Source organism: Oncorhynchus nerka, linkage group LG19 (assembly GCF_034236695.1).
Source record: "Oncorhynchus nerka isolate Pitt River linkage group LG19, Oner_Uvic_2.0, whole genome shotgun sequence".
NCBI classification, from domain to species: domain Eukaryota; kingdom Metazoa; phylum Chordata; class Actinopteri; order Salmoniformes; family Salmonidae; genus Oncorhynchus; species Oncorhynchus nerka.
Window position 1 is genome coordinate 41,256,995 of NC_088414.1, and position 13,363 is coordinate 41,270,357.

The 13,363-nt window shown below is 48.9% G+C and overlaps 1 protein-coding gene across 1 annotated transcript in view; it reads left to right on the forward strand.

The window, feature by feature from the left end:
• The window catches only part of LOC115126666 (neurobeachin-like), a 182,957-nt gene that overhangs the window by 134,675 nt on the left and 34,919 nt on the right, over window positions 1-13,363 (forward strand). The window contains exon 21 of the mRNA XM_065005054.1: window positions 12,460-12,568. Coding sequence (XP_064861126.1) covers window positions 12,460-12,568 — 109 coding nt within the window. The remainder of the gene's footprint in view (window positions 1-12,459; window positions 12,569-13,363) is intronic.

A 13,363-nucleotide genomic window follows, 5' to 3' on the forward strand; every position in this document is an offset into this window, starting at 1 on the left:
ATCTGTCTCCAGTCTGAATGAGAGGAGAGGAGAGATCTGTCTCCAGTCTGAATGAGAGGAGAGATCTGTCTCCAGTCTGAATGAGAGGAGAGATCTGTCTCCAGTCTGAATGAGAGGAGAGATCTGTTTCCAGTCTGAATGAGAGGAGAGGAGAGATCTGTTTCCAGTCTGAATGAGATGAGAGATCTGTCTCCAGTCTGAATGAGAGGAGAGATCTGTCTCCAGTCTGAATGAGAGGAGAGTAGAAGAGAGATCTGTTTCCAGTCTGAATGAGAGGAGAGATCTGTCTCCAGTCTGAATGAGAGGAGAGATCTGTCTCCATTCTGAATGAGAGGAGAGGAGAGATCTGTCTCCAGTCTGAATGAGAGGAGAGATCTGTTTCCAGTCTGAATGAGAGGAGAGGAGAGATCTGTCTCCAATCTGAATGAGAGGAGAGATCTGTCTTCAGTCTGAATGAGAGGAGAGAGGAGAGGAGAGATCTGTCTCCAGTCTGAATGAGAGGAGAGATCTGTCTCCAGTCTGAATGAGAGGAGAGGAGAGGTCTGTCTCCAGTCTGAATGAGAGGAGAGAGGAGAGGAGAGATCTGTCTCCAGTCTGAATGAGAGGAGAGGAGAGATCTGTCTCCAGTCGGAATGAGAGGAGAGATCTGTCTCCAGTCTGAATGAGAGGAGAGATCTGTCTCCAGTCTGAATGAGAGGAGAGATCTGTCTCCAGTCTGAATGAGAGGAGAGATCTGTCTCCAGTCTGAATGAGAGGAGAGGAGAGATCTGTCTCCAGTCTGAATGAGAGGAGAGATCTGTCTCCATTCTGAATGAGAGGAGAGATCTGTCTCCAGTCTGAATGAGAGGAGAGATCTGTCTCCAGTCTGAATGAGAGGAGAGAGGAGAGGAGAGATCTGTCTCCAGTCTGAATGAGAGGAGAGGAGAGGAGAGATCTGTCTCCAGTCTGAATGAGAGGAGAGGAGAGGTCTGTCTCCAGTCTGAATGAGAGGAGAGAGGAGAGGAGAGATCTGTCTCCAGTCTGAATGAGAGGAGAGGAGAGGAGAGATCTGTCTCCAGTCTGAATGAGAGGATCTGAGAGGGAGAGATCTGTCTCCAGTCTGAATGAGAGGAGTCTCCAGTCTGAATGAGAGGAGAGATCTGTCTCCAGTCTGAATGAGAGGAGAGGAGAGATCTGTCTCCAGTCTGAATGAGAGGAGAGTCTCCAGAATGAGATCTGTCTCCAGTCTGAATGAGAGGAGAGGAGAGATCTGTCTCCAGTCTGAATGAGAGAGAGAGATCTGTCTCCAGTCTGAATGAGAGAGAGAGATCTGTCTCCAGTCTGAATGAGAGGAGAGATCTGTCTCCAGTCTGAATGAGAGGAGAGATCTGTCTCCAGTCTGAATGAGAGGAGAGATCTGTTTCCAGTCTGAATGAGAGGAGAGATCTGTCTCCAGTCTGAATGAGAGGAGAGGAGAGATCTGTCTCCAGTCTGAATGAGAGGAGAGAGAGAGAGAGATCTGTCCAGTCTGAATGAGAGGAGAGATCTGTCTCCAGTCTGAGAGAGAGAGATCTGTCTCCAGTCTGAATGAGAGGAGAGATCTGTCTCCAGTCTGAATGAGAGAGAGAGATCTGTCTCCAGTCTGAATGAGAGGAGAGATCTGTCTCCAGTCTGAATGAGAGGAGAGGAGAGATCTGTCTCCAGTCTGAATGAGAGGAGAGTCTCCAGTCTGAGAGAGGAGAGATCTGTCTCCAGTCTGAATGAGAGGAGAGATCTGAGTCTGAATGAGAGGAGAGATCTGTCTCCAGTCTGAATGAGAGGAGAGAGATCTGAATGAGAGGAGAGGAGAGATCTGTCTCCAGTCTGAATGAGAGGAGAGGAGAGGAGAGATCTGTCTCCAGTCTGAATGAGAGGAGAGATCTGTCTCCAGTCTGAATGAGAGGAGAGATCTGTCTCCAGTCTGAATGAGAGGAGAGATCTGTCTCCAGTCTGAATGAGAGGAGAGTCTCAGTCTGAGAGAGGAGATCTGTCTCCAGTCTGAATGAGAGGAGAGATCTGAATGAGAGGAGAGATCTGTCTCCAGTCTGAATGAGAGGAGAGATCTGTCTCCAGTCTGAATGAGAGGAGAGATCTGTCTCCAGTCTGAATGAGAGGAGAGATCTGTCTCCAGTCTGAATGAGAGGAGAGATCTGTCTCCAGTCTGAATGAGAGGAGAGGAGAGATCTGTCTCCAGTCTGAATGAGAGGAGAGGAGAGATCTGTCTCCAGTCTGAATGAGAGGAGAGGAGAGATCTGTCTCCAGTCTGAATGAGAGGAGAGGAGAGATCTGTCTCCAGTCTGAATGAGAGGAGAGGAGAGATCTGTCTCCAGTCTGAATGAGAGGAGAGATCTGTCTCCAGTCTGAATGAGAGGAGAGAGTCTGAATGAGAGGAGATCTGTCTCCAGTCTGAATGAGAGGAGAGATCTGTCTCCAGTCTGAATGAGAGGAGAGAGTCTGAATGAGAGGAGAGGAGAGGAGATCTGTCTCCAGTCTGAATGAGAGGAGGAGAGAGATCTGTCTCCAGTCTGAATGAGAGGAGAGATCTGTCTCCATTCTGAATGAGAGGAGAGATCTGTCTCCAGTCTGAATGAGAGGAGAGATCTGTCTCCAGTCTGAATGAGAGGAGAGAGGAGAGGAGAGATCTGTCTCCAGTCTGAATGAGAGGAGAGGAGAGGAGAGATCTGTCTCCAGTCTGAATGAGAGGAGAGATCTGTCTCCAGTCTGAATGAGAGGAGAGGAGAGATCTGTCTCCAGTCTGAATGAGAGGAGAGATCTGTCTCCAGTCTGAATGAGAGGAGAGGAGAGGAGAGATCTGTCTCCAGTCTGAATGAGAGGAGAGGAGAGTCTCCATTCTGAATCTGTCTCAGTCTGAATGAGAGGAGAGAGTCTCAGTCTGAGAGGAGAGGTCTGTCTCCAGTCTGAATGAGAGGAGAGAGGAGAGGAGAGATCTGTCTCCAGTCTGAATGAGAGGAGAGGAGAGATCTGTCTCCAGTCTGAATGAGAGGAGAGGAGAGATCTGTCTCCAGTCTGAATGAGAGGAGAGGAGAGATCTGTCTCCAGTCTGAATGAGAGGAGAGATCTGTCTCCAGTCTGAATGAGAGGAGATGAGAGATCTGTCTCCAGTCTGAATGAGAGGAGAGGAGAGGTCTGTCTCCAGTCTGAATGAGAGGAGAGAGGAGAGGAGAGATCTGTCTCCAGTCTGAATGAGAGGAGAGATCTGTCTCCAGTCTGAATGAGAGGAGAGATCTGTTTCCAGTCTGAATGAGAGGAGAGATCTGTCTCCAGTCTGAATGAGAGGAGAGATCTGTCTCCAGTCTGAATGAGAGGAGAGATCTGTCTCCAGTCTGAATGAGAGGAGAGGAGTCTCCAGTCTGAATGAGAGGAGGAGAGATCTGTCTCCAGTCTGAATGAGAGGAGAGGAGAGATCTGTCTCCAGTCTGAATGAGAGGAGAGGAGAGATCTGTCTCCAGTCTGAATGAGAGGAGAGGAGAGATCTGTCTCCAGTCTGAATGAGAGGAGAGATCTGTCTCCAGTCTGAATGAGAGGAGAGATCTGTCTCCAGTCTGAATGAGAGGAGAGATCTGTCTCCAGTCTGAATGAGAGGAGAGGGAGAGGAGAGATCTGTCTCCAGTCTGAATGAGAGGAGAGATCTGTCTCCAGTCTGAATGAGAGGAGAGAGAGATCTGTCTCCAGTCTGAATGAGAGGAGAGATCTGTCTCCAGTCTGAATGAGAGGAGAGATCTGTCTCCAGTCTGAATGAGAGGAGAGGAGAGATCTGTCTCCAGTCTGAATGAGAGGAGAGGAGAGATCTGTCTCCAGTCTGAATGAGAGGAGAGGAGAGATCTGTCTCCAGTCTGAATGAGAGGAGAGGAGAGATCTGTCTCCAGTCTGAATGAGAGGAGAGGAGAGATCTGTCTCCAGTCTGAATGAGAGGAGAGATCTGTCTCCAGTCTGAATGAGAGGAGAGATCTGTCTCCAGTCTGAATGAGAGGAGAGATCTGTCTCCAGTCTGAATGAGAGGAGAGATCTGTCTCCAGTCTGAATGAGAGGAGAGATCTGTCTCCAGTCTGAATGAGAGGAGAGATCTGTCTCCAGTCTGAATGAGAGGAGAGGAGAGGAGAGATCTGTCTCCAGTCTGAATGAGAGGAGAGATCTGTCTCCAGTCTGAATGAGAGGAGAGATCTGTCTCCAGTCTGAATGAGAGGAGAGATCTGTCTCCAGTCTGAATGAGAGGAGAGATCTGTCTCCAGTCTGAATGAGAGGAGATCTGAGTCTGAATGAGAGGAGAGATCTGTCTCCAGTCTGAATGAGAGGAGAGATCTGTCTCCAGTCTGAATGAGAGGAGAGATCTGTCTCCAGTCTGAATGAGAGGAGAGATCTGTCTCCAGTCTGAATGAGAGGAGAGATCTGTCTCCAGTCTGAATGAGAGGAGAGATCTGTCTCAGTCTGAATGAGAGGAGAGATCTGTCTCCAGTCTGAATGAGAGGAGAGAGAGGAGTCTCTGTCTGAATGAGAGGAGAGGAGAGATCTGTCTCCAGTCTGAATGAGAGGAGAGATCTGTCTCCAGTCTGAATGAGAGGAGAGGAGAGAGAGATCTGTCTCCAGTCTGAATGAGAGGAGAGATCTGTCTCCAGTCTGAATGAGAGGAGAGATCTGTCTCCAGATCTGTCTCCAGTCTGAATGAGAGGAGAGAGAGATCTGTCTCCAGTCTGAATGAGAGGAGAGAGAGAGATCTGTCTCCAGTCTGAATGAGAGGAGAGAATGAGAGTCTGTCTCAGTCTGAATGAGAGGAGAGAGAGGAGAGAGTCTCAGTCTGAATGAGAGGAGAGAGTCTCCAGTCTGAATGAGAGAGATCTGTCTCCAGTCTGAATGAGAGGAGAGGAGATCTGTCTCCAGTCTGAATGAGAGGAGAGGAGAGATCTGTCTCCAGTCTGAATGAGAGGAGAGTCTGAATGAGAGAGAGAGAGATCTGTCTCCAGTCTGAATGAGAGGAGAGATCTGTTTCCAGTCTGAATGAGAGGAGAGATCTGTCTCCAGTCTGAATGAGAGGAGAGGAGAGGAGAGATCTGTCTCCAGTCTGAATGAGAGGAGAGATCTGTCTCCAGTCTGAATGAGAGGAGAGATCTGTCTCCAGTCTGAATGAGAGGAGAGAGAGATCTGTCTCCAGTCTGAATGAGAGGAGAGATCTGTCTCAGTCTGAATGAGAGGAGAGATCTGTCTCCAGTCTGAATGAGAGGAGAGAGGAGAGGAGAGATCTGTCTCCAGTCTGAATGAGAGGAGAGGAGAGGAGAGATCTGTCTCCAGTCTGAATGAGAGGAGAGATCTGTCTCCAGTCTGAATGAGAGGAGAGATCTGTCTCAGTCTGAATGAGGGAGAGGAGAGATCTGTCTCCAGTCTGAATGAGAGGAGAGATCTGTCTCCAGTCTGAATGAGAGGAGAGATCTGTCTCCAGTCTGAATGAGAGGAGAGATCTGTCTCCAGTCTGAATGAGAGGAGAGATCTGTCTCCAGTCTGAATGAGAGGAGAGATCTGTCTCCAGTCTGAATGAGAGGAGAGGAGAGATCTGTCTCCAGTCTGAATGAGAGGAGAGATCTGTCTCCAGTCTGAATGAGAGGAGAGATCTGTCTCCAGTCTGAATGAGAGGAGAGATCTGTCTCCAGTCTGAATGAGAGGAGAGATCTGTCTCCAGTCTGAATGAGAGGAGAGATCTGTCTCCAGTCTGAATGAGAGGAGAGGAGAGATCTGTCTCCAGTCTGAGTCTGAATGAGAGGAGAGAGAGAGAGATCTGTCTCCAGTCTGAATGAGAGGAGAGAGAGGAGAGATCTGTCTCCAGTCTGAATGAGAGGAGAGAGTCTGAATGAGAGAGAGATCTGTCTCCAGTCTGAATGAGAGGAGAGAGAGATCTGTCTCCAGTCTGAATGAGAGGAGAGAGAGATCTGTCTCCAGTCTGAATGAGAGGAGAGATCTGTTTCCAGTCTGAATGAGAGGAGAGAGAGGTCTGTCTCCAGTCTGAATGAGAGGAGAGGAGAGGAGAGATCTGTCTCCAGTCTGAATGAGAGAAGAGATCTGTTTCCAGTCTGAATGAGAGGAGAGATCTGTCTCCAGTCTGAATGAGAGGAGAGATCTGTCTCCAGTCTGAATGAGAGGAGAGATCTGAGAGAATGAGAGGAGAGATCTGTCTCCAGTCTGAATGAGAGGAGAGAGAGATCTGTCTCCAGTCTGAATGAGAGGAGAGATCTGTCTCCAGTCTGAATGAGAGGAGAGGGATCTGTCTCCAGTCTGAATGAGAGGAGAGATCTGTCTCCAGTCTGAATGAGAGGAGAGGATCTGTCTCCAGTCTGAATGAGAGGAGAGATCTGTCTCAGTCTGAATGAGAGGAGAGGAGAGGAGAGATCTGTCTCCAGTCTGAATGAGAGGAGAGGATCTGTCTCCAGTCTGAATGAGAGGAGAGATCTGTCTCCAGTCTGAATGAGAGGAGAGGAGAGATCTGTCTCCAGTCTGAATGAGAGAGATCTGGAATGAGATCTGTCTCCAGTCTGAATGAGAGGAGAGAGAGTCTGAATCTGTCTCCAGTCTGAATGAGAGGAGAGGAGAGAGTCTGTCTCCAGTCTGAATGAGAGGAGAGAGGAGAGAGAGATCTGTCTCCAGTCTGAATGAGAGGAGAGTCTCCAGTCTGAATGAGAGGAGAGATCTGTTTCCAGTCTGAATGAGAGGAGAGATCTGTCTCCAGTCTGAATGAGAGGAGAGAGAGATCTGTCTCCAGTCTGAATGAGAGGAGAGAGAGATCTGTCTCCAGTCTGAATGAGAGGAGAGATCTGTCTCCAGTCTGAATGAGAGGAGAGATCTGTCTCCAGTCTGAATGAGAGGAGAGATCTGTCTGTCCAGTCTGAATGAGAGGAGAGGAATGAGGGAGAGATCTGTCTCCAGTCTGAATGAGAGGAGAGAGAGATCTGTCTCCAGTCTGAATGAGAGGAGAGAGGAGAGATCTGTCTCCAGTCTGAATGAGAGGAGAGATCTGTCTCCAGTCTGAATGAGAGGAGAGATCTGTCTCCAGTCTGTCTGTCTCAGTCTGAATGAGAGGAGAGAGAGATCTGTCTCCAGTCTGAATGAGAGGAGATCTGTCTCAGTCTGAATGAGTCTGAATGAGAGGAGAGATCTGTCTCCAGTCTGAATGAGAGGAGAGATCTGTCTCCAGTCTGAATGAGAGGAGAGATCTGTCTCCAGTCTGAATGAGAGGAGAGATCTGTCTCCAGTCTGAATGAGAGGAGAGATCTGTCTCCAGTCTGAATGAGAGGAGAGATCTGTCTCAGTCTGAATGAGAGAGAGATCTGTCTCCAGTCTGAATGAGAGGAGAGATCTGTCTCCAGTCTGAATGAGAGGAGAGATCTGTCTCCAGTCTGAATGAGAGGAGAGAGTCTCCAGAATGAGAGGAGAGATCTGTCTCCAGTCTGAATGAGAGGAGAGATCTGTCTCCAGTCTGAATGAGAGGAGAGATCTGTCTCCAGTCTGAATGAGAGGAGAGGAGAGATCTGTCTCCAGTCTGAATGAGAGGAGAGATCTGTCTCCAGTCTGAATGAGAGGAGAGGAGAGGAGAGATCTGTCTCCAGTCTGAATGAGAGGAGAGGAGAGGTCTGTCTCCAGTCTGAATGAGAGGAGAGATCTGTCTCAGTCTGAATGAGAGGAGAGATCTGTCTCCAGTCTGAATGAGAGGAGAGAGTCTCCAGTCTGAATCTGTCTCCAGTCTGAATGAGAGGAGAGATCTGTCTCCAGTCTGAATGAGAGGAGAGAGAGATCTGTCTCCAGTCTGAATGAGAGGAGAGGAGAGATCTGAGTCTGAATGAGAGGAGAGATCTGTCTCCAGTCTGAATGAGAGGAGAGAGAGGAGAGTCTCATCTGTCTGTCTCCAGTCTGAATGAGAGGAGAGATCTGTCTCCAGTCTGAATGAGAGGAGAGAGGAGAGGAGAGATCTGTCTCCAGTCTGAATGAGAGGAGAGGAGAGGAGAGATCTGTCTCCAGTCTGAATGAGAGGAGAGGAGAGATCTGTCTCCAGTCTGAATGAGAGGAGAGGAGAGATCTGTCTCCAGTCTGAATGAGAGGAGAGATCTGTCTCCAGTCTGAATGAGAGGAGAGATCTGTCTCCAGTCTGAATGAGAGGAGAGATCTGTCTCCAGTCTGAATGAGAGGAGGAGATCTGTCTCCAGTCTGAATGAGAGGAGAGTCTCAGTCTGAATGAGAGGAGAGATCTGTCTCCAGTCTGAATGAGAGGAGAGATCTGTCTCCAGTCTGAATGAGAGGAGAGATCTGTCTCCAGTCTGAATGAGAGGAGAGATCTGTCTCCAGTCTGAATGAGAGGAGAGGAGAGGAGAGATCTGTCTCCAGTCTGAATGAGAGGAGAGGAATGAGAGGAGATCTGTCTCCAGTCTGAATGAGAGGAGAGATCTGTCTCCAGTCTGAATGAGAGGAGAGGAGAGATCTGTCTCCAGTCTGAATGAGAGGAGAGGAGAGATCTGTTTCCAGTCTGAATGAGAGGAGAGGAGAGATCTGTCTCCAGTCTGAATGAGAGGAGAGGAGAGGAGAGATCTGTCTCCAGTCTGAATGAGAGAAGAGATCTGTTTCCAGTCTGAATGAGAGGAGAGATCTGTCTCAGAGATCTGTCTCCAGTCTGAATGAGAGGAGAGGAGAGATCTGTCTCCAGTCTGAAGAGAGAGATCTGTCTCAGTCTGAATGAGAGGAGAGAGATCTGTCTCAGTCTGAGAGAGGAGAGATCTGAATGAGAGGAGAGATCTGTCTCCAGTCTGAATGAGAGGAGAGAGAGGATCTGTCTCCAGTCTGAATGAGAGGAGAGGAGAGAGAGGAGAGATCTGTCTCCAGTCTGAATGAGAGGAGAGATCTGTCTCCCAGAGAGATCTGTCTCCAGTCTGAATGAGAGGAGAGATCTGTCTCCAGTCTGAATGAGAGGAGAGATCTGTCTCCAGTCTGAATCTGAATGAGAGGAGAGATCTGTCTCCAGTCTGAATGAGAGGAGAGGAGAGGATCTGTCTCCAGTCTGAATGAGAGGAGAGATCTGTCTCCAGTCTGAATGAGAGGAGAGATCTGTCTCAGTCTGAATGAGAGGAGAGGAGAGATCTGTCTCCAGTCTGAATGAGAGGAGAGATCTGTCTCCAGTCTGAATGAGAGGAGAGGAGAGATCTGTCTCCTGAATGAGAGGAGAGATCTGTCTCCAGTCTGAATGAGAGGAGAGGATCTGTCTCCAGTCTGAATGAGAGGAGAGGAGAGAGATCTGTCTCCAGTCTGAATGAGAGGAGAGATCTGTCTCCAGTCTGAATGAGAGGAGAGGTCTCCATTCTGAGAGATCTGTCTCCAGTCTGAATGAGAGGAGAGATCTGTCTCCAGTCTGAATGAGAGGAGAGGAGAGATCTGTCTCCAGTCTGAATGAGAGGAGAGGAGAGATCTGTCTCCAGTCTGAATGTCTGAGGAGAGGAGAGATCTGTCTCCAGTCTGAATGAGAGGAGAGATCTGTCTCCAGTCTGAATGAGAGGAGAGAGATCTGTCTCCAGTCTGAATGAGAGGAGAGGAGAGAGGAATGAGAGATCTGTTTCCAGTCTGAATGAGAGGAGAGGAGAGATCTGTCTCCAGTCTGAATGAGAGGAGAGGAGAGGAGAGATCTGTCTCCAGTCTGAATGAGAGGAGAGGAGAGGAGAGATCTGTTTCCAGTCTGAATGAGAGGAGAGATCTGTCTCCAGTCTGAATGAGAGGAGAGATCTGTCTCCAGTCTGAATGAGAGGAGAGATCTGTCTCCAGTCTGAATCTGTCTCAGTCTGAATGAGAGGAGAGATCTGTCTCCAGTCTGAATGAGAGGAGAGAGAGGAGAGATCTGTCTCCAGTCTGAATGAGAGGAGAGGAGAGGAGAGGAGAGATCTGTCTCCAGTCTGAATGAGAGGAGAGATCTGTCTCCAGTCTGAATGAGAGGAGAGATCTGTCTCCAGTCTGAATGAGAGGAGAGATCTGTCTCCAGTCTGAATGAGAGGAGAGGAGAGATCTGTCTCCAGTCTGAATGAGAGGAGAGAGATCTGATCTGTCTCCAGTCTGAATGAGAGGAGAGATCTGTCTCCAGTCTGAATGAGAGGAGAGATGAGAGATCTGTCTCCAGTCTGAATGAGAGGAGAGATCTGTCTCCAGTCTGAATGAGAGGAGAGATCTGTCTCCAGTCTGAATGAGAGGAGAGATCTGTCTCCAGTCTGAATGAGAGGAGAGGAGAGATCTGTCTCCAGTCTGAATGAGAGGAGAGATCTGTCTCCAGTCTGAATGAGAGGAGAGGAGAGATCTGTCTCCAGTCTGAATGAGAGGAGAGATCTGTCTCCAGTCTGAATGAGAGGAGAGGAGAGATCTGTCTCAGTCTGAATGAGAGGAGAGGAGAGATCTGTTTCCAGTCTGAATGAGAGGAGAGGAGAGATCTGTCTCCAGTCTGAATGAGAGGAGAGGAGAGGAGAGATCTGTCTCCAGTCTGAATGAGAGAAGAGATCTGTTTCCAGTCTGAATGAGAGGAGAGATCTGTCTCCAGTCTGAATGAGAGGAGAGATCTGTCTCAGTCTGAATGAGAGGAGAGAGAGTCTCCAGTCTGAATGAGAGGAGAGATCTGTCTCCAGTCTGAATGAGAGGAGAGATCTGTCTCCAGTCTGAATGAGAGGAGAGATCTGTCTCCAGTCTGAATGAGAGGAGAGATCTGTCTCCAGTCTGAATGAGAGGAGAGATCTGTCTCCAGTCTGAATGAGAGGAGAGATCTGTCTCCAGTCTGAATGAGAGGAGAGGAGAGATCTGTCTCCAGTCTGAATGAGAGGAGAGGAGAGATCTGTCTCCAGTCTGAATGAGAGGAGATCTGTCTCCATTCTGAGAGAGATGAGGAGATCTGTTTCCAGTCTGAATGAGAGGAGAGGAGAGATCTGTCTCCAGTCTGAATGAGAGGAGATCTGTCTCAGTCTGAATGAGAGTCTGAGAGAGGAGAGATCTGTCTCCAGTCTGAATGAGAGGAGAGAGAGATCTGTCTCCAGTCTGAATGAGAGGAGAGATCTGTCTCCTGTCTCAGTCTGAATGAGAGGAGAGATCTGTCTCCAGTCTGAATGAGAGGAGAGAGATCTGTCTCCAGTCTGAATGAGAGGAGAGAGATCTGTCTCCAGTCTGAATGAGAGGAGAGATCTGTCTCCATTCTGAATGAGAGGAGAGATCTGTCTCCAGTCTGAATGAGAGGAGGAGAGATCTGTCTCCATTCTGAATGAGAGGAGAGGAGAGATCTGTCTCCAGTCTGAATGAGAGGAGAGATCTGTCTCCAGTCTGAATGAGAGGAGAGATCTGTCTCCAGTCTGAATGAGAGGAGAGATCTGTCTCCAGTCTGAATGAGAGGAGAGATCTGTCTCCAGTCTGAATGAGAGGAGAGATCTGTCTCCAGTCTGAATGAGAGGAGAGATCTGTCTCCAGTCTGAATGAGAGGAGAGATCTGTCTCCAGTCTGAATGAGAGGAGAGATCTGTCTCCAGTCTGAATGAGAGGAGAGATCTGTCTCCAGTCTGAAGAGGAGAGATGAGAGAGGAGAGATCTGTCTCCAGTCTGAATGAGAGGAGAGATCTGTGAGAGGAGAGATCTCCAGTCTGAATGAGAGGAGAGATCTGTCTCCATTCTGAATGAGAGGAGAGATCTGTCTCCAGTCTGAATGAGAGGAGAGATCTGTCTCCAGTCTGAATGAGAGGAGAGATCTGTCTCCAGTCTGAATGAGAGGAGAGGAGAGATCTGTCTCCAGTCTGAATGAGAGGAGAGATCTGTCTCCATTCTGAATGAGAGGAGAGATCTGTCTCCAGTCTGAATGAGAGGAGAGATCTGTCTCCAGTCTGAATGAGAGGAGAGATCTGTCTCCAGTCTGAATGAGAGGAGAGATCTGTCTCCAGTCTGAATGAGAGGAGAGATCTGTCTCCAGTCTGAATGAGAGGAGAGATCTGTCTCTGCTGGATGTTCACTTACGGTTTTATGGACGTTCAGTTGTTGTCATGGCAACGTGCTGTCGGCTGGGCCAGTTGGTTGCTGTGGCGATTTGTTGTCATTTATTTCTTCCTCCGTCCCCCGGGCGTCATGGTAACTGACAGCTCCACTAGCTGATTCCTGTCTTGACCAAGCAGTGATAAGGCCCCTGACAGAGACAGACCTAATGTGTGTTTGTGTGTGTGTGTGTGTGTGTGTGTGTGTGTGTGTGTGTGTGTGTGTGTGTGTGTGTGTGTGTGTGTGTGTGTGTGTGTGTGTGTGTGTGTGTGTGTGTGTGACATGAGATTTCATGTAAGACAACATTCGTATAATAATAGTCTGTCTTATTGGTACAATCATCACTCACAATTAAAAATATTTTGTATCTGTGTTTGTGTGTGTGTGTGTGTGTGTGTGTGTGTGTGTATTGGTGCAGGAGGAAGGTGGAGATCATGCACACACACAGCCTGTTCACCCTGCTGGGAGAGAGGCTGATGATCCACACCAACACAGTCAGCGTCACCACCTACAACACACTCTATGAGGTAGGTAACACACACGCACACAAGAGCTTCCCACTGCCTGACACACACCATCACAGTGTAGAGGAGCCACCAACTGGTGGTGGTCTTGATAAAAGGTGCTGGTGACATCACCCCTGTTAGAGGGCGTGGCAATGACACGTAGGAGACAGATGTACATAACACACAGCAACCAGGAAGTAGGAGGGAACTAGTGGAGTCAACCAGGAAGTAGGAGAGAACTAGTGGAGGCAACCAGGATGTAGGAACTAGTGGAGGCAAACAGGAAGTAGGAACTATGGGAGGCAACCAGGAAGTTTGAGGGAACTAGTGGAGGCAACCAGGAAGTAGGAAGGAACTAGAGGAGGCAACCAGGAAGTAGGAGAGAACATGTGGAGGCAACCAGGAAGTAGGAGAGAACATGTGGAGGCAACCAGGACGTAGGAGGGAACTAGTGGAGGCAACAAGGGAGTAGAAGGGAACTAATGGAGGCAACCAGGAAGTAGGAGGGAACTAGTGGAAACATCCAGGAAGTAGGAGGGAACTAGTGGAGGCAACCAGGAAGTAGGAGGGAACTAGTGGAGGCAACCACAGAAGTAGGAATTAACTAGTGGAGGCAACCAGGAAGTAGGAGAGAACTAGTGGAGGCATCCAGGAAGTAGGAAGGAACTAGTGGAGAGAACCACAGAAGTAGGAGGGAACTAGTGGAGGCAACCAGGGCGTATGAGGAAACTAGTGGAGGCAACCAGGAAGTAGGAAGGAACTGGTGGAGGCAGCCAGGAAGTAGGAGAGAACTAGTGGAGGCAACCAGGAGGGAAC